This window comes from Pagrus pagrus, assembly GCF_965226575.1.
Source record: "Pagrus pagrus genome assembly, chromosome: 15".
NCBI lineage: Eukaryota > Metazoa > Chordata > Actinopteri > Spariformes > Sparidae > Pagrus > Pagrus pagrus.
In genome coordinates, this window is record NC_140199.1 from 22,404,044 (window position 1) to 22,427,739 (window position 23,696).

General features: G+C 39.7%; 5 protein-coding genes across 9 annotated transcripts in view; 2 read left to right on the top strand and 3 right to left on the bottom strand.

Moving 5' to 3' along the window:
• Positions 1–5,677, top strand: part of LOC311271098 (uncharacterized protein) — a 36,897-nt gene extending 31,220 nt beyond the window's left edge. For 2 of the 4 annotated variants that reach the window (XM_084376559.1, XM_084376560.1), the window contains exons 2-5: positions 4,326–4,397; positions 4,558–4,621; positions 4,742–4,779; positions 4,873–5,677. In XM_084376559.1, the coding sequence (XP_084232685.1) occupies positions 4,326–4,397; positions 4,558–4,621; positions 4,742–4,779; positions 4,873–5,587 (889 nt within the window). In that variant the 3' untranslated portion in view covers positions 5,588–5,677. Of the gene's footprint in view, positions 1–2,861; positions 2,919–3,726; positions 4,398–4,557; positions 4,622–4,741; positions 4,780–4,872 lie in introns of those variants that run through there. The other 2 variants (XM_084376558.1, XM_084376557.1) reach the window with 2 other exon arrangements.
• Positions 5,678–5,731: 54 nt separating this feature from the next.
• On the bottom strand, positions 5,732–7,618 carry fuom (fucose mutarotase). The gene is made up of 6 exons (XM_084375189.1): positions 7,293–7,618; positions 7,036–7,104; positions 6,878–6,948; positions 6,661–6,759; positions 6,487–6,560; positions 5,732–6,078 (listed from the first exon to the last, which is right to left on the bottom strand). Exons 1-6 carry the CDS (start codon positions 7,375–7,377, stop codon positions 6,012–6,014), a joined length of 465 nt encoding a protein of 154 aa, XP_084231315.1. The 5' UTR covers positions 7,378–7,618; the 3' UTR covers positions 5,732–6,011.
• Positions 7,619–10,650: 3,032 nt separating this feature from the next.
• On the bottom strand, positions 10,651–16,433 carry echs1 (enoyl CoA hydratase, short chain, 1, mitochondrial). The gene is made up of 8 exons (XM_084376463.1): positions 16,263–16,433; positions 14,017–14,214; positions 13,754–13,881; positions 13,264–13,363; positions 13,046–13,150; positions 11,557–11,676; positions 11,397–11,464; positions 10,651–11,308 (listed from the first exon to the last, which is right to left on the bottom strand). The coding sequence occupies exons 1-8, from the start codon at positions 16,351–16,353 to the stop codon at positions 11,243–11,245; spliced, it is 876 nt and encodes a 291-aa protein (XP_084232589.1). The 5' UTR covers positions 16,354–16,433; the 3' UTR covers positions 10,651–11,242.
• Positions 16,434–17,032: 599 nt separating this feature from the next.
• Positions 17,033–19,800, top strand: sprn (shadow of prion protein). Its single transcript, XM_084374924.1, has 2 exons — positions 17,033–17,140; positions 17,839–19,800. Exons 1-2 carry the CDS (start codon positions 17,114–17,116, stop codon positions 18,304–18,306), a joined length of 495 nt encoding a protein of 164 aa, XP_084231050.1. The 5' UTR covers positions 17,033–17,113; the 3' UTR covers positions 18,307–19,800.
• Positions 19,801–19,847: 47 nt separating this feature from the next.
• On the bottom strand, positions 19,848–23,640 carry mtg1 (mitochondrial ribosome-associated GTPase 1). 2 transcript variants are annotated; one of them, XM_084374747.1, is made up of 12 exons: positions 23,595–23,640; positions 23,384–23,560; positions 23,218–23,284; positions 22,397–22,499; positions 22,216–22,302; positions 22,036–22,092; positions 21,607–21,697; positions 21,447–21,508; positions 21,255–21,351; positions 21,060–21,141; positions 20,839–20,951; positions 19,848–20,124 (listed from the first exon to the last, which is right to left on the bottom strand). In XM_084374747.1, exons 2-12 carry the CDS (start codon positions 23,484–23,486, stop codon positions 20,027–20,029), a joined length of 960 nt encoding a protein of 319 aa, XP_084230873.1. In that variant the 5' UTR covers positions 23,487–23,560; positions 23,595–23,640; the 3' UTR covers positions 19,848–20,026. The 2 variants fall into 2 exon arrangements, with proteins under 2 accessions (XP_084230873.1, XP_084230872.1); XM_084374746.1 differs by lacking the exon at positions 23,595–23,640 and having other exon boundaries at positions 23,384–23,563.
• Positions 23,641–23,696: the final 56 nt, after the last annotated feature.

A 23,696-nucleotide genomic window follows, 5' to 3' on the forward strand; every position in this document is an offset into this window, starting at 1 on the left:
ACTCGCACCTAACCAATAGCAGGAGCCAGGAAACATATTTGGCAAACCGAATCTGTGATGGCCTCTAGAGGTGTCAGGGCACACCACATATACAGTTTACAGTATATTACCTCCACATCGCCTGCAGCCAATGTGAGACAAGAGAAGCTGAGGGTGTGTTACAGGCTCATTAGGAAATATTCCACCATCTCTTGTGCTTGTTTTGCTTCTAGGCTTGATAATTACGCTACATAAACTTCTCCACCAATAAAGACAGTTAAATACAAACTTGAAGTGCGCCATAAATCATCTCGGTGAGCTACAATCACATATAAATGACTGTCTGTATGGCTTTTTATCTATGATCATATCAAAGCAATACACGCTTGTGTTGCTATAAAATTGAATTGAAGGTTATGTTTTTACTGTATAATCATGGCTTTTCTTTGAGCCTGGAGACAAATGGAGATCTAAGTGACCAATAAATATAACAAAAGACATTTTGTGTGACACACCTACTTATTTTCTTGCAGAGTGGTTGATCAGATGATCAATAGCACCCCCCATATCTCACACCAGCAGCCGTTTATCTTAGCTTAGCATAACGATGAGAAATACTGGGAAACAGCTCTGCTTGAAACAAAAGCAACTTATTAGTATTTAAGGTTATGGGCAAAAACACATTTCTGTTGTGAAGTTTACTATATTAAAAATTAGGCATATTTCAAAATGCCTCTGAATGCATTTGATCCACATACTCCTGGTCTTGTTTTCAAAGTTGGGAAGTCGGTCTTCCGACTTCGGGTCATGTTGGAATGTGGGAGCAACACGTGTTTAAAAGTGTTTAAACACGTTGACAGCTGTTTCCAGTATTTGAGTGACAAGGAAGCGCAAAGCAAACAAATCAATGACAAGACAATACACGTCTTTGGTATAAGTTTTCTTCAGCCATGTTTCAGCGTCATATGATGACAACTCGGCAACTTGTGAGCCAAAATGCTCTCCGACTTTCCAAGTTGTTGATTCACGTGAATTTTCCCAGTCAGAAAAACGTTTTTCCGATAATTCGGACAACACAGTCCTTTCCCGTGTTGGGAAGTTGTTCTTCTGACTTTGATGTTTTCTTGAGCTTTTCCGAAAGTTTGCACATTGGTATTCATTTAAAGTGCTCCTGTGTCATGTAGACCTGCCAGTGCTGTTCTGAAAAGCTACCTTTTGGGTACCACTGCTTTTAAACTTTCTAACACTTCATCACTGTAGAGGAGTGAATGAGTTGATGGAGGGCGACTCATTTGCCGAGCCGCAGCGCTCTGCCAGCCAGAGGCTGCTGAAACCACACAGGAGCGTGTTTTCCTGTCCAACTGTGGGTCCATCAGAAGTTCAGGGAGCAGAGTCGTGTGGTTAATCTGTGCTGGTAGCTGCTGGGCCTCTGGGCTACACATGAAAGCTGTTTCACTTATGTGTGCGGGACACTGGGGGGGTGGATTGGTAGAAGCTTCAGCACACTTTATCCATCAAACCTCACTTTCAAGGCTCCGAGCAGCGGGATGTCTTCTGCCAGGGTTGTGGTTTCTGGGAGACCGGCAGAGCATTTCCATAATAGCTCACATCTCCCGGCCTCAATGTCAGTTTAACAGCCAGTGAATGTTTGTCACCAGTATGAGTCTGGCAGATTTTATGACTATGTTCATGAAGACAAATATGCTTATTTGCTTTCTTGCTGAGAGTTGGATGAGAAGATCGGTACCACTGTCAGTTCTGTACAGTAAATATGAAGCTATAGCCAGCAGCCAGTTAACTTAGCTTAGCATAAAGACTAGAAACAGGGGGAAACAGCTAGCCTGTACAAAGGTAACAAAATCAGCCTACCAGCATCCCTACAGCTTACAAATATAACATGCCTATATCCCATTTGTTTATACCTTTACTAGTCGGCACCAGAAATAATAATTGGCTAAACTTACTGAGTGTCGTAAAAACACCAAAATAAGTTAGCATTTCTGCATGTCCCATTCCCTTGTCTCAAAGTCTCTGGGTTTTCGATGAATAGAGTAGTGAAAGCAGAATTAAACGTTGTTTTAGTCGTTTTCTTGTCAATATTTCTATAAAAATGATTAACTATATCAAAGGTGTCTGCCTTTGCTTGCTTACGGAGAGCCTTTTTGGGTAGGAGACAGCAAACGACTCAGTGACCTGGGAGTGGGGCTGGTCGAGGGGTAACATCGGACTTGTACATATGGATCTGATAGAGAGGGCAGATAACCAGCAGACGCAGTGGAGCCATCCCTTGAATGGAGCAGGAAGCGTGTGTCTGTCTGCTCCTGTTCTACTGTACACTGTGTGTATGTGTGTGTATGTGGGCTGAATCCTGTTGTCATGAGACATTGTTAGCCCATATGTTAACTTAATGACCCTCCTACTGTTGTATGGACAGTGAACGAGGTCTCTCACGGCAGCTTGATGGAGGGACTGCCAGACTTTGAAACACTGAACTGAAATGAAGTCACATTCTTTAACGGTGTATGTGTGTTAGATTACTTTAAATTGGATTATGGCGTATTGCAACTTACAGATGTTTAGCCTCAGAGTTAAAAGTTTTCTTACTTGGCCGCATATCAGAAACATCTATTCATAAAGTGAGTTTTAATTTAAACAACTTATTCCATACTTTAAATGTGCGGATGTTTAATTCAGAAACAGCGAGTTCTCCAGTCTGACAAGGATCTTTGCATGGATGTAAATTAGAGCTGACACATTCAACAGTTGCTTCAGTAAGTGCTGTGCCTGCCGTTAAGATCACAGAACGATCATCTGCCTCCAATCTGTCCCCGGCACGGTGGGTGTGTATGTGAGGGGTAATTAGTTGTTTTAAATGATTAAAGCTGTATGAAGAAGGAGTCTGTGTCTAAGAAGGTTCCGGGAAAACTCCGCCCAGCATGGTGAGTATTGTTGCTTCATGGTAATATCATACGTTTAGAAGACTTGACTCTTAAAACAACTCTAAATAATACACATGTTATGCACACAGTCCCTTCTTATGAATAATTAATTGGCCAGTTGTAAATCCCAAATCACTGCATTTAGATAATAAAGCAGAAGTTGTACGATGCTGTTTTGTTGTTCACAAAAAATGACTCGCACAAAGCAGGACCAGTAGTCAGCTCTGGACTTCTGCAATAAGAGAAAACAGGATGTCAAAAAGGTTATCGCTATGTTATTAGTTTTATTATTGGACAAATCAAAATGTTGTTCATTGAAAGGTCAGGGATCAATGTTAATACAATTCATCAGTAAGCCCACGGCACCAGAATTAATGCGAATCCATCATAATAATATCCATCCATAATACAAAGAAGAACATTAAATAACATAATTTAAAAAATTGGGTTACACTTTATTTTTGCTCAAAGTGTTTAGCACGTACAATCAGTGAATAAACATTTAATATATGATTTATAACATATGATAATCTGGTTGTAAGCAGATATAAATATTTATTAATGTAATTGTCAACAAGTCAAGCAGATAGATACAGATACTGAACGGTCATTATAGAAAAACAGATGGAATAACATAAATACAGTATGTCTTGATTAAAAATATCTGTTATAAACCATTTATTAAATGTTTGTACAATACTAAGAAGAAGGGACTTTAAGTAAAATGTCACCACACTTGGAGTGACTTCACCCAGTCAAAGCAAAGTGCTGAGAGACAAGCTGTATAATTAATTGCTGCATTTCAATCTCAACAGACTGACTCAGCAATGTTTATTTATTATACATGTAATACTGTAATTAAACTTTATTTATATTGCACTGTAGTCACATTGAACCCAGGTAACAGGGACAACCCCCTGGAGGAGATTAGAGAAACCATTACTGCGTTATAAAGATTAAATATCTCAACCTCAGCTTTAAGGTCATAGAGTTGTATAACCTTGAGATCGCTGAGTGCTGATACGGAAGATTAATCACAAAACTCTTGTTATAATACTTAACGCATTAAAAAAATCAGACACAAGTAGAACAACAAAGGTTAACAAAAACAAGTGACATTAATCCTAATAAGACCACTCTACATGCACACAGCACACTCACACTTGGTAGACTTGATGACAGGATGAAGAGATTAACTGTGGTCAGCTTTGGGCAGAGACTCTATAATATGGACAAAATGTTGCTAAAGGCAGTTTAAATTTTTCAAACTCGGAACCACTTTGTTAAACACAGACTAGATACACAGATGGATTACTCACAGCTGACGTTTCTGTATTCAAAGGATACAAAGGTCAAAACATATGACTGTTTTATTGGTGGAACTTTGGCCTTTTATTTCCACTGCAGGTGGACCGAAGTGACAGATTTCTTGCAGTTAAGATCCATAAACGTTGAGCTGAAGGCAAACACCATGTTCAGGTAAGAAAACATCAGTCTTGTCGCCCAGATTTTAGCGATTGTTAACCTGGTTTTAATGTTTAACTGTTAAAACATGTTTTTCTCTTCGACCGGATAAAGATTTGTTGTGTAATGTCTGCCATGAAATCTTGACATTAACCCAGACTCTCTTTACTTGTAGGTTTTCTCTAATCGTCTGTGCTGCTCTGATATTTGGCGTCACAGCAAAGCCATATAAACCCTTGGTATGTATATATTGCATATATTATGTATGTATGTATATATTGCTCCTGGCTGTACATGTTTATACTGTCAGCAACTTGTATTTGGTCAGCAGTCATGTAACATTTGTACTCTTTCCTCAGAATAAACTTGAGGATGAAGCATACCAGATTGCCGTTATGTAAGTTGTTATTTCCTTTAACTACTAAGCTAGTGAATAATCTTCCTTTGGATTGAGGAAATGCAGACTGAGGTTACATGATTGTTGTTTCAGGTCCATAGACGACAAAGGAAAGATGTCCTGGGGAATGGAAGTGGAGCCTCCAGAGGACATGGATAAGACTGACTTTAACATCGACCCTCGCATGAGGATTTGGAAGAGTATGACGGGAGGTGGACAGGACAGACTGTACCAGACGGCCGAAGAGGATTTGGATGAGCTGTACCACCCTTCAATGATCGATCTCCAAAACCAGGGCGCCCTTCCTGCTGTGGACGTTCAGGCAGAGCCCTCACAGGAACAAGCCAACATTAAGGACAATCGAACCCCTGAGGAGGATAAAGATGACATCGACCACCCTGTTTTCAGTGAGGTGGACCCACCAGAACCTGAGCAGGACTGGGATGATGTCTACCACAAAGAGAGAGAGGAGCTGTTGGTATATCTTGCCCCAATGATGGCTGTACATGAAGATGGTTCAGCGGTCCAAGTTGGGTACTCTGAACCAGAGGAGGATGAAGACGAGCTGTATCATAAGGACAAGCAGCTATTGCCTGTGCAGACGGAGGTGCTGAAACGTGAGGTCAGGGGTGCAAGTGTCAGAGTTCACCTTCAACCAGAGGAGGACTTTGACGACCTGTACCACAAAGATGTCCTCCAGCCTGTCCCTTACCAAGGTGAAGCTGAGGCCGCCGCTCCTGTTGATGTGCCGTTTCAGAGGAAGCACAGCGAACCAGAGGAAGATCTGGATGATCTCTACCACCAGTGATCATTTAATAACGCCACCTGTGTTGATCCTTAACTTTTCAAATCAGACATAGTTGACACACTGTTGCTGTGACAGGTAAATAAATGTGTTGAATGAGTCATACTGTGTGTATTTACAGTAGCTGATAAAGATACTTTAACACTATAGACTTCATGTGTTTTATTTATTGAACAGCATATTGAACATTTATTATCTGTGCAATGCAGATATTAGTTACAAAAATACAAAATGCATTTCTAAACATTACATTAATCAGATAATTATACAGTATTGACACATAAACAAGGATAAAGTACGCTTTGAAACCTGAGCAAAACTTCATTTTATGCAAAAAATATTTACCACCCCCTGATGTTCCCTGTAAAGAATTACAGTTGTGACTGAAATCAACATTAGATCATTGTCAAGTGTGTGTGCGTGTGTATCACTGCAGCAGCTCAGCAGGAATGACCCCCTTCTTCAGTATCAGATTACCATACAGAGCTGTCTCCCTGCAGAGGGAAATAATTAAATTACACGTTTGAAATAATGAGGCTTTTGTGACCATTTTAGAGCATTAACAAACTGTTCATTATTCATTGAAATTCAGCCCGCTCCAGACCTCTGTATCACCTCCCACATCTCATATTTGTTCAGAAATTATAAGAGAGTGAGAGAAATTCAATCTGATTATCATTCTAGCGAATCACACAGATTAAGGTGCCCATTTAATGACTTTAAGGTTTGCTCATTTCTAAAAAGAAAAGGAAAAGACAAGAAACAAATTAAATGTTAACAAAGGCTTATCTTGTAGTGGATGTATGTCTTTTAAAAGTAGCATGTGCTTTTATAAACATATTGCTGACACAGAATGAAACATTCAGCTGTAATATTCAAATCAAGGCAGAGAGAATACACACCCTGTTGCCACAACAGCAAAAGCTTTCTTGGCTCGTTCATAGAAAGCAAACCTTTCCACTTTCTCAATAGGAGTCTATGTGGAAACAGAAATCAACACACAAAGAGTCAGAATTCAAAGGAACACAGTGTTACTAACTGAATTATTCAATCATTGTGTGGACAGGCTGTTTTACCGGAGCCCCAGTCTCAATTAGGAGATCCCTGTAAGTGACCCACACAGGGACGGCTAGACCCCTCTGTTTGTCACCGTCTACCAGATCCATGACTGCAGCCTGTGGACACATATTACAGATTAAACAAAATACATTTTAAAAGAAAAACATGTGCTCATGAATGCCACTGACAAGACATCACTCAGTGGTTTAAGCTTCATATTTATGGGTCCAGTACCGCATGGGGGACATAGGTATCCAGGGGCAACAGCTTCAAAATGGCTTCCAAAAGCTTTGGGATTCCCAAACCTGCATAAAGATTACAGAGAGCTGAAACAATTAACTTTAAACAAACTCATCCAACATTTTTATTGACAGATTAATGTATTTACATACCATCAGCTCTGATCTCTTTTGGCCCACAAGCACATATGGAAGATGTTGGAAAATTTGCATCAGCGAGAACTAAAAAAGCAAAGAAAAAGAGTGAATGACTGAATGTGCCCTTACAGCTACAGGTCAATGAACCTGTGAAACCTGCTCTGTCACTCTTTACACTGGTGTTTACTTTAACTTGGGTTCGCTTACAAACGTTACAGGCTAGCACAGCCTATTAGACAGGCGACTTAGTGTATGTAATTAAAACATCATACCTATTTCATCCCCATGGCCCATTTTAGCGAGAGCATAGAGCAGCTCAGGTGATAAAACAGAGGGGATCCCTTTCAGTACGACCATACTGGCAGCCAGAGAGAACACAGAACTGGAGAGTGCGGAAGCGAAGCGAGAGCAGTCACACCAGCGTACTTCCGTCTTCGTTTAGAACCGCCAGACATGCTAACCGATAAAAAAACAAATCCCTTTTAGAGAAAAACAAACGCCGTTTAGCGAGAAGCTAGTCTCGTGTGTGTTACAGTGGTGACTCCTGTTGGTCATTAACTCAAACTTCAGACTTCTGTATCATGTTTCGGTCTGCCGGAAGGACGTTTTTGTAGCCAACAAACTATCTTGTTATTGAACTTCATCCTCTTTGTAGACGCAGGGAAACGCGTCATGTGATAGAAGACGCCAATCTGATTGGTTAGAGGGGCCCTTTAAAAAAACATTCAATATTCTAAAATAACGTCCAATCATAAATACATAGAATTAGGTTTTTTATTACATTTTTTAATTTTCTTCGTGAATTGTGGCCCAAATTCCTACATTGTGAGATCAAGCTATAACAAAAACAGGCACATAATATGAAATGAGACTAAAATGTATAGTTTGTGTTCAATTAGGTTAATTTCGCTATTTTGTACTTCGCTTCTGCAAACACACTAAGCAAAACACTTCACAGTAGCCTATGTCAAGGTATAGGGTGGTGTCATTAGTCCGGCAGACTTCATAGTCGGTTAATCTTTGGCCTGTGTTGTTTCTGACACCCTTGGGTGGGCATAATTTAAAGCAGACACCGGTGAATGTGCTATTCCGACACGGTCTCTGGTGCCAAGAATGTGAGATAATGAAAATATTTGTCAGATGAAAACCACTCCACCCCGGCCCGTTTCATCTGAGCCAGAGAAACTCTCAGCTGGATGGCAGAAAAATGCTGAGGAATCCTTTCCACGACCGCAAGAAGCAGATCTGCATATAAAAAGGCTTTTATAAAAGTCGAGTCACAGTTCAGCATCGCGGGCTTGTGGGCCTATATACTGAATTTACAATCCTTAAACAGCTGCTGTTAATAACGAACAGGAGAAATATGTTGGTACTTTATTGCATGTTTTGCATCTGCAAATATTAGCCATGTATGTTCATACTATTCCTGCATTCCAGACCTGCAGTGTAGTTTGGTTTATTCCTCTTATATTCTCCCAGGATACATCTAAAAATACTGTGTTTTCACATATGAAGGACACTATTATTATCTATAAATATAATTTCATAAATTCCATAATGAAAAAGCATCCATGTTTATGTTGCTGCTTCCCTTTGCTCTGCAACTTATGCAACGTTTTTAAGAATTTTAAGAACACGTGCATGTAAATCTGATCTCTTTAAAAAGGAATTTGATGCAAAAAGAAAAAATACAGATAAAGTGGCCAACATGACCGAGCGGCACAGAGGCAGTGCAGTTTGGGACTATGTGAGTGGTTTTTGGAGAGGACAGGCAGGCTGCTGGGCAGGAGAAAGGGCCCTCGCAGGAGCCAGGCCTGTCTGCCGGACTGAAAGCCCCTTTCTCCCTCTCTGGACTCACGCTGCTCTCTCTTTATTTCGGCTTCTTTAAATGAGTTTATCACGCTATGAGGGTCTGCGCTGCCAAAATGTAACGTTTTGCCCCCTTTGTCCGCGCGGAGAGCCTCAATTGAGTCTACATTTATTATTTTGACCTTTCGCTATAGCCTCAAAGAGGAGCTTCTTTTCGGGCCCTCTCCGCAGACTTTTGTGCCTCCCCGCGGAGCGAGGAGACGAGTTTTTTTTTATTCCCCCCTCCTCCTTTTTTTTTTTAAAGTTTTGTTCCAAGGGGCCGACAAGAAAGCAAGCTCCAGGGGAATATTGAATGAAAATAAAAATCAATTAGGCCATGGCCTTGTGAAGATATGGGGCGCCGCCGTGTGAAGATCAGAGAGAAAAAAAGGTGGCTGGAGATGATTGGAGCGGCAGAGAAAGCGCACACTAACCAAATTTGTTCTGGTGTTTCCTTTGAAGTCAAAACGATGGTTTCATGCGCCCTCGATGAATATCAGCCAATAGGTGATGCACAACACTTAACATAATATAGATCAATATGCACGGCTCTTCTTTTTTAATGTCCACAATGAGACTTCACGCCTCTTTTTTTGATGCAGCAGCGTAACTGCTGCCGAGATTACATGATTATTTTCTTCTGGATCATCACACCGGCAGTGTTGAGTTAAATCTTACATAAATAACCAGTTTCACACCGACATTTTGTCAAAAAGCTATCGGCTTTAAAACCTTTAAATCAAGCTATTTGCTTATTTGTTCTGTGCTGTGAAAAAATCTGGGTTTATGATTTTCAAGTAAAGAAAATACAAGTGAGACTGACTTCCACAGCCTGCTGAAAATATACTCTCCTTGAAAAAAACAACTTGTGTGCGGTATTTTAATGTCTTTAAGTCTAATGACTTTATAACTGTCACATTACACTTAAATGAAGCGCTTCTCTGCATCCGACCCGCTGTCTGTGCAACAGGCCCATTGACGTGACTGTGTGTAACAGCACAGGAGCGCCATCTTGTGGTGTGAAGTGCACACAGTTTAAACGCTGGGTGGAGTGAACCCAGCTCGTCTGTTTCAGATTTATTGCAAATTGAATTACAAATAGGGTATTTAAATTATTTGTTGTCACACTGCATCAACTAATATCATGAGTGTATGCAGGCCTGTCCACAGAAATGGCCGGGCCCCTGACACGGTACAGTGAATGGGCCCTCCCCAAAATTCTTTTAACATTCAACTTATGTCAATTCACTAGCTGCACTTCTTAACTATTATCACCATCATTTTCTTCCTCACACCTCATTTGATGGTGGCTCCTTCTTCTTGGCTACTAATCTTAGCTTTAACGTTAGACTCCTGGCTGACTGGAAATATCGGTCATTATAAAATTGTTTCATTGCCAGCTTCCTCTTTTTCCTTCTCCTTTCTTCACTGGTATTTTGATTTATGTGCAGGTTCTGGTGTAGCTAGGACGCTCACTCCAACAACTACTGCTTAGTTTTCAGCAGCATAATTCTCAGGTGCTGTGGCCAGCTGCCCACAGTTCCCTTTTAAGTTTTGACATTGTGTACAAAAAGCATTTAACAAAAATGAGCAATACAAGTGCTGCAAACTACTTACTGCACCAGAACCAAAACTAAGACCAGCAGTGAAAAAAAATTTGGCACAAATACCAAAAATTATCTGCTGCCACCACTGCTGCAAAACAATTAGAGATGAAATACTGCAGGACAGAGGGTTCTCATTATGAAATGGGCTACATTTTTACAAAAGGAGGAATAAATAAAATGTTTACTTTTCTTGTTTTAATAAGTGACTTAAAATAAAATGTGGTTATCATTTCATCATGACTATTGCTGGATCCCATGAGACCCAGAAAGCTTTCCCCCTTTAAGTAGTAAGTAAAACCTCAATGTGTGTTATTAAATACAGCAGACCTACAGTACACTCCCATTTCTCAGTTGCAGCACTGAAAACCACTCTGGAGCTTTATGTGTAAAATGTACACGGAAACAATTCACCTGCAAAATGCAGAAAAAACATTTTGACGGTGAAAATGAAAAGGCAAAGTCAGTACAAATCATCAAGACTGATTCCTGCTATTACACACTGACTATTACAGTTATCAAATGTTGTTCACATACAAACCCCCTGCACTCCTGCACCCACACGTCATTTGATTTGAGTCTCATCAGGCTGGGCTTCCCTGTGATAAGACACTCCTGTGCACTCACTCAGGGCCAAATCCTAATTTAAACACTTGTACGTTCCACTACAATCAGGATTTTTGCATCATTCAACTTATTGCAGATGAGGAATTGACCAGCTGATATCAGGAAACGTTGTGATCTTGGCCGTGCTCTTGTTCTGCTGTTTTCTACTTGTCCTGGAAACTGGCCTTTCTCTTCTCCACAAATGCTGTCATGCCTTCTTTACGGTCATCCTGCAGGGAAAAACAGACACACACATATCATGATTGGACTGTCAACACCAGAGTCGACCCCCCTCCCTCGCTCTCACACTCTACTCACCGTGGCAAAGGTAGCGTGGAATAAGCGCTTTTCCAAACGGTTACCCTCAGCCAAAGTCAGTTCATAAGCTGCAATCACATGAAGGAACAAGTCAGACAACATGAAAATTATTACATTTACTAAGTTTTAACATTCAACATAATAGAATTAGTTTACACACCTGCATTAACAGCCTCTTTAGCCATAGCAGAGACCAATTTGGAGTTGGAAGCAATTTTCTCCCCACATTTAACAGCTTCAGTCACCAACTGGTCCACAGGACAAATTTTACTCACCAAACCTGGGAAACACAAAGTGTTAGAGTCCAACATAATAAATATATGAGAACCAAGTGAAAATGCACAGTGACGACTGTTTTTGGTTTGTGGTTGTTTTGAAGCCTCGAGTTTTTGGAGTCAGAAGTGACCATATTTGTTCGAGAGAGTAGAGCTGGAGAGACGTAAAGCATGCCCGCATTTATCATCTATTTTACTGTAATTGGGAGCATAATTTACTAAATGGATGTCATGCTGTGTTGGAGAAGACTTGAAACTAGTGATTGAAACCATAACTCCATAAACAGGAAACTGTTTACTGAAGTGATAAATCAAGTGACAAGTGGGGTCATTTTCTAGTAAACTTACATACGATCAAACTTCTTTTTGAAAACCGTGTAGTCGCCCCCTGCTGGCCTTTAAAATTAATGCTTAAAGTTTGAGGCACTTTCACACTGACTTCACTTTTCAGACCTGAAAGCTCTGCATATGTTGTATACAGTCAACAAAGAGGACAGTTTATTATAGGTATAGGTATACTGGTACAGTCTAATGTAAGAAGTGCATATGCCATCTTTAGTCAAATGTCTGTACTGTAAAAAGATAAGGATCACTGTTACCCAGAGGTGGAAGAAGAATTCAGAACCTTTACTTAAATAAAGCACCAATACAACAATGTGAAATACTCAGGTAAAAGTAAAAGTTCTTCATTCAACCCTAAAAATATGGTTATGTTGTCAGCTACATTTACAAGAAGTATCATAAGTAAAAGTACCTTTACTAGAGTAAAATGTCACCTGTTACTGACATATTATTTATTTAGCTATTAGATTTTTATTGTTGTTCCTGTGTGTAGGAGCGTTTTGCTGTTGTAGCTTGTCGAGTCGGAGCAAGATTTAAGTACTTCATACATAGTTTTGTGTTTTTGTACAGTGGCTCCTAACACTGGGGTTGGACTTTGCTTTACAAATTTATATTCATTTTATGGACTTCTATCTTATCTTTTGCTTTTGGAAAACTCCTTGAACCTCGACTAAATTCTTGAAATGAGACAATCTGATAAGTCTACAGGGCGGAAATCTCTTTGTTGGAACGGCTTACACCTCAGACATCTGAAATCTGATCTCCCATGAAAACACTTGTTTGCCAAGAGGTCACAGGGCAAACAAGTGTTTTGTAAGCTTATTATATATCGTTTTACGCAACATCTTAATCTACAAAGTAACTAGTGATTACACTTTTCACATAAATGAAGTGGTGTAAAAAGTAAAAAGAAAATGTTCAGTTCAGGTTAAAAGAAGCATAAAATAGAAATGATCAAGTCAAGCACAAACACTTCAAAATTGTACTGAAGTACAGTACTCAAGTAAATGTCCTCTCCAGCCCTGCTGTTACCTGATTGCTTGGCTTCTTGAGCATTAATTTTGTCTCCTGTGAGTACCAGCTCCATTGCCAGGGATTTGCCAACTGCGCGGGTCAGCCTCTGGGTGCCTCCCGCCCCTGCAGGTAGACAGATGTTATGAACAGCTGCTCCAAAAACAAGAATCTGGTGACCTTAGAAAAAGGAAGTGAAGTCTGAACAGGAAGGAACGTGGATAGAAATTAGTGTTTACCAGGAATGGTCCCCAACAGGATCTCTGGTTGGCCGAACTGTGCCTTCTCTCCGGCATAGATGATGTCGCACATCATGGCCAGCTCACAGCCTCCGCCCAGCTGAAAGAGAAGAACATATATTTTATTATAATTATAAAAGGGATAAAAGCTACACTCTATGGCCAAAAGTATGTGGTCACACCTTTCTTTTTGGTATGAAGCTATTTTTTTAATGTCTGCCCTGTGCTTTGGATACAACTGATCTAAATATTTTGTTTACGTGCACTGCCCCCGTAGAAAACTTTAGTCTAGCCCAGGTTTGATGCTGGGAAAGGCCATCTTTGCCAAGAATAACAATCTGATTTCTGACACTTCCATTAACTTTCTGAAACTTTCTTCTTATTTCCAGGTTTACATGATGATAGTAGAGATTTTTGATGTGGTCTCAGACTTTTGGACTCCACTATAAATACATAATGCGTATAAATCAAATTAAAAAGAGACACTCACAGCAAATCCATTGACGGCTGCAATCACAGGCTTCTTCACGGTGGACACTCTGTTCCAGTGAGCCAGGAAGTTCCCACCATAACACTCCTGGAAGGTTCGATTCTGCATCTCTTTAATGTCGGCTCCCGCTGAAAAACACAAAAGTCGAGCTCAACACTGAGCGGTATTGTGAACAGCTTATTGTAATTTCTTTGCTCCTCACAGGAGGAAAAATACAACAACAACAAAAAAACAAGCTAAGAAAACACTCTCGGTTCCCTCACCAGCAAAGGCTCTGTCACTGCCGGTGATGACGATAGCTCCGACGTCGCTGTCGACTTCGAAGGCATCCAGGGCCTGTCCCACCTCCTTCATCAGCCCATCACACAGAGCGTTAAGAGCCTTGGGTCGGTTCAGCTGGATGAAACCCACATTACTCTTCTCACCTCGCTTTTCCACCAAAATATACTCATACTGACCACCTGCAGGCAGAGAGAACCAACACAGATAGTCAGATTAGATTTTTGTGCACTCAAGGGTTTCTGCAGGGTTCAATGATTTGAGACTTTTCGGACCTTTTTAATATCACAAAATGCAATGTAATACCTGTTTCACTGTTGTGCTGGCCAACGTATGTAAATATGATGGTAAACCAGCAAGGAGGATATGGCTTGTACTTATCAATAGGCTTTTTTCAGGGCATATACCCTGTACACAGTTTCTCACTGCTCTGTGGACTCATTAACCGGGAGCAGCAAAGTCTGAAACCAGGTGAAGTGTCACTAAAGTAGCCCGAGTTTAGCCGTGATATCACAAAGAAAGGTAAAGTCCTGGTTAATCATTAAAGAAAAGATGAAGGATCTACCTTGACACAAGGCTTTGACACCTGTAATGGCCTTGTGTCAAGGTGGCACAAGAAACAAGACTCGTGATTGGTGCTTTCATACGGCTTTTTTGTAACTTGGGCCTTTAAGAGAAAATCCACCTGAAAACAGAATTTTCTCTCCAGGCTATTTCACTAATTTTGGACAGTTTAATCATCCGTCTCTCTAAACTGGAAATCAGACCATCAAGACTGAACTTGATGGTTTGTTTGGAGTGACACTTTTTGGAGCTTAATTGACATTGAGTAACCAAATCTATTACCAATAGCTTTTTATATTGAGGTGAGTTTTACATTAATGAATAAATGAAGGAATTAAGTTTTTATTATTGTGACCAGCATGGGCTTACAAGCCACCGTAAATAAATATAAGTCAGATACAGAACAAATTGTCTGTATTTTCAAACAATAAAATCTCAATAACTTGACCTCCTTCAGACATTTGTGTCTATAACAACATCACAGGTAATACTTGTACTGTACTATGGCTGCAATTAACAATTATATACATCCTTGATTAATTTGTTGATTATTTTCTTTATTAATCAATCAGTTTTCTGGTCTACAAAATGTCACAAGGTGGTGAAAAATGTCTGAGTGTTTCCCCAAGACCAACATGACGTCCTCAAATTTGTTGTTTTGTCCACAACCCTAAGAGTTACATATCCTGCAGGAGTAAAAACACCAGAAAATGTTCACATTTAAGAAGCTGGAATCAAAGAATTTTGAACTAGTTTCCTGAAAACGATTGATTAAATCTTTTTTAATCAAACCAAGTAATTGATTTTTAAAGTAGTTAGCAATAATAACATTGGAGGAATCAGAGTGAACAATGATGACATGGTCAATCATAACCATTGTAACGGTGAATTAGATAAAGTTATCACATTTAAACATCAAAATTAAACAACCGTTTGAATTTTTGATCATCCGTGCACACGAATACTGTGTATTGTAGATCACTGCATTTGAGCTCATGATGCCGTAAAACCCTACTGACTGCTGTCACAATGTCTTGAGAGATGTCACAGCTACTCTGTCACATCTGTGGAGGTGCTCTGGGATTTGTATCTGGGCTGAAAGCATCACTGCAGTCTCACAACATTAAACAATCTTTTATTTATCCTGATATTTTTAATGACATTTTCCTTCAGCCACCAAATTGTCCATCTTTTTGCTGTCCTCAGATGTTTTGATTTTTTTTTAGCACAGTCTTCTTTTCCATTATGTTGTATGTCTTGTAATATCTTGGGACTGAGCTGAAAATAAGTGCAGAAATCTCTTTTGTCTGCAGTCCATAAATTAATAGTATACTATCAGACACGTTTACTTTCCCAAATAACAGCTGAGCTGTTTAAAGTTATAGACAATAACACCTGTAAATTCCTTTTTATGGTGGAATTTCCCTTTACACAGGACTGGACCTCATGTTAACATTTATTTATCCTCCATTAAAGTTCAGCACTCAAACGTTTAGTGGTGTAAATAACACTGAACACAGATAAATGTCAGGGCAGAATAAGTTAGCTACAGTGTGCCTGCTTCACCTGCGTCGCACATTGAGTGACGCATGTCTCTTGACATTGTGGCAGGCCAGTTGTTCATATATCTCCATTAAACTGACCCGGACAGCTTTTAAACACACACCTGAGCTGTAGAGACGAGCAGCAGACAGGACGGCCGGAGCTGCTCTGGAGGGCTTCAGGAGAGAAGCTGCACTTCTGCAGAGGAAAGCCATGACAGTGACGACGGAGGAGGAGGACTGTTGTTAAAGAAGTTGCTCCAAGATCGCTAGCTGCTCTTTCCTCTTGCGTCGTCTTCTTCGTTGGTGTTTTTCCCAGGAGATAGCACCAGCAAGAGCTCGCGTTACCGCCACCTGGTGTCTGCAGCGTGTAATTACGCTACCTTCCTAAGTTTCTCACTTTTAAATACAATTAAATCAAATCTGCTTTATTAAAGTAGAGGCTGACTTAAATAGCATTTCATTTATTTTACTCTTTATTTATTATTCAGGCTGCTAAAATATCATTCAATCTTAAGAGAATTGAAAAAGAAAAAATAATGGGACATGAGTTGCCCAACATTGATGTGTAGATGACTGTTACTGTACAACAGTATTTTATGGTCTTGTACATGTAAATTTTTCTTCTTTCTTCATAGAAGTGGTGGTATTGTGGTTGTAAAAGTGTATTATTTGTCTTGTGTAATTGTGTTTTGGAAGTTATACATTGAAATGAGAAGAAGAATAAAAATAATATGACTGAATAAATGAAGTTAACGTGCTTACTTCCACGCACAGATGTATATATTTAAAAAAAAAAATAGTATCAAAGACCCTCTTTTCAAAATAAGATAATAAGAAGCTGTTGAAGACTCACCCCAGTTTGACTCTCCTGACGCTCCTGTGTGAGCGCGCTGCGCGTTCTCGCGGTCATCTGCGTGAACGAGCCTGCATCCTCCGTGACAACTGCCTTTATCTCCTCCGAGTGCCAAAACAAATGCGGGGATACAAACACGGGAACAAGGTAAGCATCCGCCATTAGGCCTGGTTGTATATACATACAGTGCATTTCTTTGTAAATGTGTGACTCCTTCAGGCTACAACACAACAGCTTACAGGCTAATTTATGAGAATACTCACCGTGTTGAACATCATGCTATATCTACATTATACATGCATTCATGTATGATCACATCTCGACCGAAAAATATTAAAAACATCTTTTACATTTCTACCTAATGGCCGAGTTACCTGCTAGATCTCTGTAATCCATTCCAAATGGTGGCCTATCATCAACATATGTGCCATCTTTTGCCTTTTCTTTTCATAATCATCTATAGACTGGATGTTATTTCATGTACATTAAAGCCTAAAGCCGACGGCTGCTTTCTCTGTGGAGCATATTTATTTTTAAACTGACCTACTTTAATGGAGAGGGCCAATCTGCAACACAGAGATGTGTGTTTGTGGAGAGCATATTCAACAACAACACTGAACACTATCAGGATGTCTCTCATTTGTTGCTCAGTACAATCTGAGCTCTTCCCTGCTGTTGAGAACATATTATGTCACACCTGTTCAGGATCATATTCTGAATTTGCTGAAATGATTACAGCCCATAATCCAATGAGCATCCTTCATGTTTTACAACAATGGGTGATATCGCCATAGATGCAGCATGCATCTTAAATGAGCTTCTCCATCATGTCTCCCTCATCACAGATGTCAGGGATGAACCAGGTGCTTGCAACATTCTGGACTTGCCTCCTGCTCTCTGCTTTCCTCTGTGAGCCCGTGCTGTCCAAGGGCGGTCGTGGAGGATCCCGGGGCTCCTCTCGGGGGTCCTCCTCCCGCAGCTCCACGGCGGGGAACCACCGAGGAGCAGGCACATACGGTGGGACCCGCTCTCGCTTCAGGGCGGCAGGGCGGTCGTCCCCTGTGAGGGTGGCGAGTGCAGCAGCAGCAGGGGCGGCGGTGGCGTTAACGGCGGATAAATGGTACGCCTCTGCCTACCGCCGCAGCAACGCAGACAACTCAGACGAAGAGCTGGATTACTTCAACAGGACCAATTACTTTGATGCACTCATGTCAGGCTCAACTCAAAGGGGATTTTCTCTCCCTCAGATGGTTTCTATCATTGTTGCAACATTTTCCCCCAAATATGGACTCTTACTGGACAGTATACTGTAGATGTTCACGTTAATTTTTAGGATAAATTCATGATTCAGTCTAGAGCTGAGCTTCTGCATTGGATCTGACTAAAATGTGCAGGACTGGCTGGAACCTGCACTGTGAAGACCAGTTAGAGGTGCAACACATTGGTGGAAATAGTGCTGCAACTAAGGATTATTTTCACTGTTGATTAATCTGTTGATTTATATTCTTAATTTATTGGTTAGTTGTTTAGTCTCTAAAATGTCAGAAAATGGTGAAAAATGTTGATCAAGTCCAAGATGACATCCTCAAGTTTCTCCTTCTGTTCACAACCCAAAGTTCTTCAGTTTACCGTCATAAGAAACCAGGGGAAGAAGAAACCAGAGAATATTCATATTTAAAAAGCTGGAATCAGAGAATTTTGCCTTCTTTTCTTTTCTTAAAAAATTTGTCAAACTGATTAATCAATTATGAAAATAGTTGGAGATTAATTTAATAGTTGACAACTAATGGATTAATCGTTGCAGCTCTAGGTGGGCAGAGACAACTGTTATAAAAACATCACTGTACTGTATGTTTTTACACATATAATCTTCTATACCAATGGACAAATGTACATTACCAGCACAGTATTCAATGTGACATTTCACCTCTCAGAGTGCTTTTCATCAACCACAAAACTCAAGAATAACCAGAGTTAGTTTCCTTCCTTAAAGCCTGATTCCTGTATGTAAATGAAGAAAATGATTTATCAGAAAAATGTCACCAGCCTTCAGAAAGAAATCAAACCACAGGCTGCCAACTGTAACTGCACTGCCAAACTTAGCTGTATCTCAAAAATCTTTATTTTCATAATATGCACCACAAATGTGAGGTGAATGATCAGTGCTACTGCTCAGCACAACTGAGGTCAATTATTTGTATGTTTTCTCTTCGACAGAGTAAAAGCACTCAGTTGGCACCAGCATTATTCTGCCCCTGAAACGAAAACTGCCAAGTCACTTACAAAAAAAAAAGAAAAAAGAAATCCATTAGACTTTTTGCTTTTAGAAAGGAAAATAAGCCGTTCTTGTTTTATACTCCATCCTTTCAGCGTTACCTAATTTCAAACTACTGCTCGGTGATCTGAATGATTTTTATGGCGGCTGTGAAAATGATTTTCTACCAAAAGACGGTGCAAATGAGAGTATTGTTTATTGCTAAAGCTGAATTGCATTTCCAACAATCATCTCAATTGTCTGTGCAATTTTATAAACTTGAAATGTATCAAATGTATTTCTCAGACCTGTGTTATGGGAGGGACACTAGAAAACAAACTGCTGCTCTCACTGTTATTCATGTCTCTGAAGGTTTTAAGGGTCTGTCTGCCATCCCAGAAAAGCTTTTTACCTGCAGTAGACACTCAGGAGCAACAGACTGTTCCATATTTATAAGTGCACTCTATTATATACCACACCACTTATGTACATACTAAATAAAGAGTTTGTGATCAATGTCTTTATGCTAATAAATATCCTGTTTACACCCTGACAGATGTTCGTCTCATGTATATGTAAAAACAAAGCTGAGAAGAAATGTACCTGAATGAAGTCAAATAGTTTTATTTACAAATGATACAGAGCTCTGCTGACTTTTTATGTCATCCATAAACAAAACAAACTGCATCGTGTCCCCAAAATGTCAAAGGCACGAGGACAGAGACTAGAATGTTCCCTTGATGACACTTTGGTGGCTTCTCTGGTTAAAATGGCCGAGGTCAGTCCAGCATTACTTGTCCCAGCTCTCCTTTCCTGAAGGCTCTGATGAAATCGTAAGCCGCTGCTGTGTAGTTTGGGATAGTGACGGTAATGTTCCCTGAGGGAGACATGAAACAAACATTTTCAATCATCTCTAAGACGTTGGTATGTTGCACATATTTCCTACTGATGTTCAAACAAATACAGATGTGGATTTCAGCATGGAAAACACATTTTTCTAGTATTCAGGATTAGAATATGTCTTCCTATGTTTTAAAATCCAGTCTTGTCACTATATTATCATTAGATAATTATGTGAATATATCTGGAAACATGCTGAATCACTTTCTTGCTAAGATTGAGATGAGAAGATTGATTGCGTGGTTTGGATACAGTCCAATGAATTGGCACATTTTCTTGAACAGTCATTATGATTAAGGCTGGCAGGACACTGAGGATAAATGCAGTGATAATTTACTGCCAAAAAACAAATGTCATTTCATTTCATTACACCTTCACTGAAATACACTTATTAATATAATTAATCAGTGAGTTTTTAAGATGCTGGTAGTTGGATTTTGTTACCTTGGACAGAGCCAGGCTAGCTGTTTGCCTTCGTTTTCAGTCATTATGCTACGCTAAGCTAACCGGCTGCTGGCTTTAGTGTAATATTTATCATACAGACATGATGGTGGTATAAATCATCTTATCCAAATCTTGGTCAGGATTACAATAAATGTATTTCCCAAAATGTCAGATTGTTCGCTTTATTAATAGCTAGTCAATGACACTGAATGTAGCAGGAGTATGTGAAGGATTAGCTTTTTCTTACCTATTCCAGTAATGGCTTTTACCCGTTGAGTCTTCCCAAGTTTTACAGCAATACGTTTGAGAACATTCTTGATGTCATCACAAGGCTCTTGGAGGTTGTATTTCTCTACATAACTGCACAGAAACACACACACACAGTTTTCAATCACTGTAATGTGAAGCAAAAGAAACACTGATTATATCAAAGTTCACTCAATCATAATTTATGGAGAAAGTTCACACCTGAAATTCCCGAGCCTGTTCAGAGAGTAGAGTAAGTAGTCAGCGATTATGTCTTCACCCACTAAATGGTCCAGAATAGTTCCTGGAAAGAAAAATATTAAAAATTAGTTAAAAAACACTTCTACATGGTGTTTCCTGAATGACAGTAATTCTTCTGTGGGAAGATAAAAATAATAATAATTATGCTCTACTCACCACATAAAGCCAGCTTCATCCCAGTTTCAACACTCTCAATCTTAGGGGGCAGGACTCCTGGTGTGTCCAACAGGTGCATTATGGGTCGCTCACACACCTGAGGACAAAGACAGCTATAGATACTTTACAAATGTGCACACAGTGAACCCATAAATGGACATATTTAGAGACAAACACGTCGTCCACGCCCACCTGAATTTTAGTCAGGACTGCTTTTGTAATACCTGGCTCCCCACCTACTCGAGATGCACGACCTGAAATTGGAGTGAAATTACAATATCAATTATTTTTTTACTATTATCTTTATCTTAACGTCCAACAACTATCAAACACTCAATTTTACTGTACATACCTTTTTTCAAGTATGTTCTCCTTAAGGCATTAATAAGAGATGACTTCCCCACATTGGGCACTCCGATCACCATCAGGCAATAATTTGTATTCTGAAAGAATCACATGACAAAATTAGAGTACGGCCAATATATTAGGGGGAAAAAATGGGGGTGGGGAAGGAGAGAAAGGTTGTATAATTTGATAACCGTTGGTTGTAGCTCTGTTAAGGTGTGACTACTCATTTTGTGGTATTGTTTGCCTTACATGTCATGTAGCTTATTGCAAAATATTGGTATTTGTGTATATTTTGGGGGATAAGTAACAAGAAAACCTTGAGAACACAGTTTCTCCAACTGAGAGCACTGACAGCTGTAACATTTCCTCAGGGGTTATAATGTTAAACTATAAAATAATAGAAAAATAGTCAAATGGCCTGGAGTGAGCTTACCTCGTCTCTGTTAAAGCGCGGTGTGCTCTCGATAATTTCGACCACCATTGGCACCAACTACAGAAAAGGTAAAAAACAGAATAATTTGCACATTTATGCTCATAATCTTTATTACATATCAGCTGACGACAAACTTCTGCAACAGTCAAATGTTTGGTACAAAGTGAAGATGACCTTTACCTTTTTGATGTTGTCATCTCTCTGCTTCAAACAGTCTGTGAAGAGAACATTCCTCACCCCGTTCTTTTCCAGCGTCTTCAGGATTTTCTACAACGGAAATGTAAAGACATAGTTTTGCGTCGCTGATTTTAAAACCCCTGATGACATGTGACTCTCCTGAAATTACAGCACGACTTCTTACCTGCTTGTTGGACAGATCAGTGAGGTCCGTCTTGTTGAGAACTAGCAGATGTGGTCTGACATCTAGAGTCTCCTGAAACACAGGGTTTCTTCCAGAGAAGGGAATGTGTTTCATGTTAAAGAAAAAATAAATTTACCACTGCAGTAAACAGCAGCATGTTTGGATTTACCTGCTTGGGCTCCCAAGGGCATAATGCTACTATGCTACCTGGTCACATATGTGCATGGTGGTAAATTGCTTTAACACATTCACTTAAGAATATGAAATATTTAGAGTAAAATAAATAAATTCAGGCTTGTTTCAAGCAGTTCATGAACTGCTCTAAGATCAGACCATCTTTGCCCTCTTTGACTTCTGTTCACTGGCAAAATGTTGCTGCTGAGAGTTTTCATTTTTTTAACTCACCAATTTGTCCTTTCTATGGCTTCTGACTGCTTTAAGAATTTATTTAAAGGTGCACCTGCAATCAGGAAGGGCTTTCCTTGTGGTTGAAGATTAAACAACAGAGGTGAATATACTATATCTACTTTCACAGCTCACATATTATGGAATTATCTTTTTATGGAGATTATAGCATTCTCTATTTGATCATGCTTGTATGATTACTGTGTTTTTGTTTTATTGTGTTTTGTAAAGAAATGTGTTTCCTTGTTTTGAAAAGTGCTGTATAGATATCATTAAACAACAGGCATCTCCTGGCACTACTATACGAGCTAATAATACAACACTGCTGTAGATATAACTTGGATTATCTTTGGATAATACTTTGTTACAATATTTCCTCTATATTCTAACTTTAATGCAGTAAAAATAAAAAGGATATTCTGGCATCATGGATTTCTATGACGCAGTCCACACTCTTGAGGCTGGCTTTCATCTGTCTGAGTCCTGCAAAGTCAGTGGAAACCATCATTACAGCAATGATGAGACCAGTACGTTACATTACATTTGATATATTCTTGAGCTAACTGTAAGCAGAGCTGTCACCTTTAGCCATGTGTCCGGGGAACCAATGGGCCACGTCCCGTCCACCGAAGTCAAACGCGGTTCTGAACTTCCCGACATTACGGAGCGCCTGGTACAGTTTCATCGTTAATATGACTAACTGGCTTTCATTTGTGGTACTGACAGACTAACTATGACCGACAGGCTCTTGCTAAGCTGGAGCTGGACCATGGATGTATTATTATAGATCCATGAGCTGGACATGTTGATGGTGTGCTACACTGTTTACATGCCGACTGGAAACTTGCCGTCAAACATTTTTGTTCCGCTGTGAGACTATTTCTTCTTCTATGCA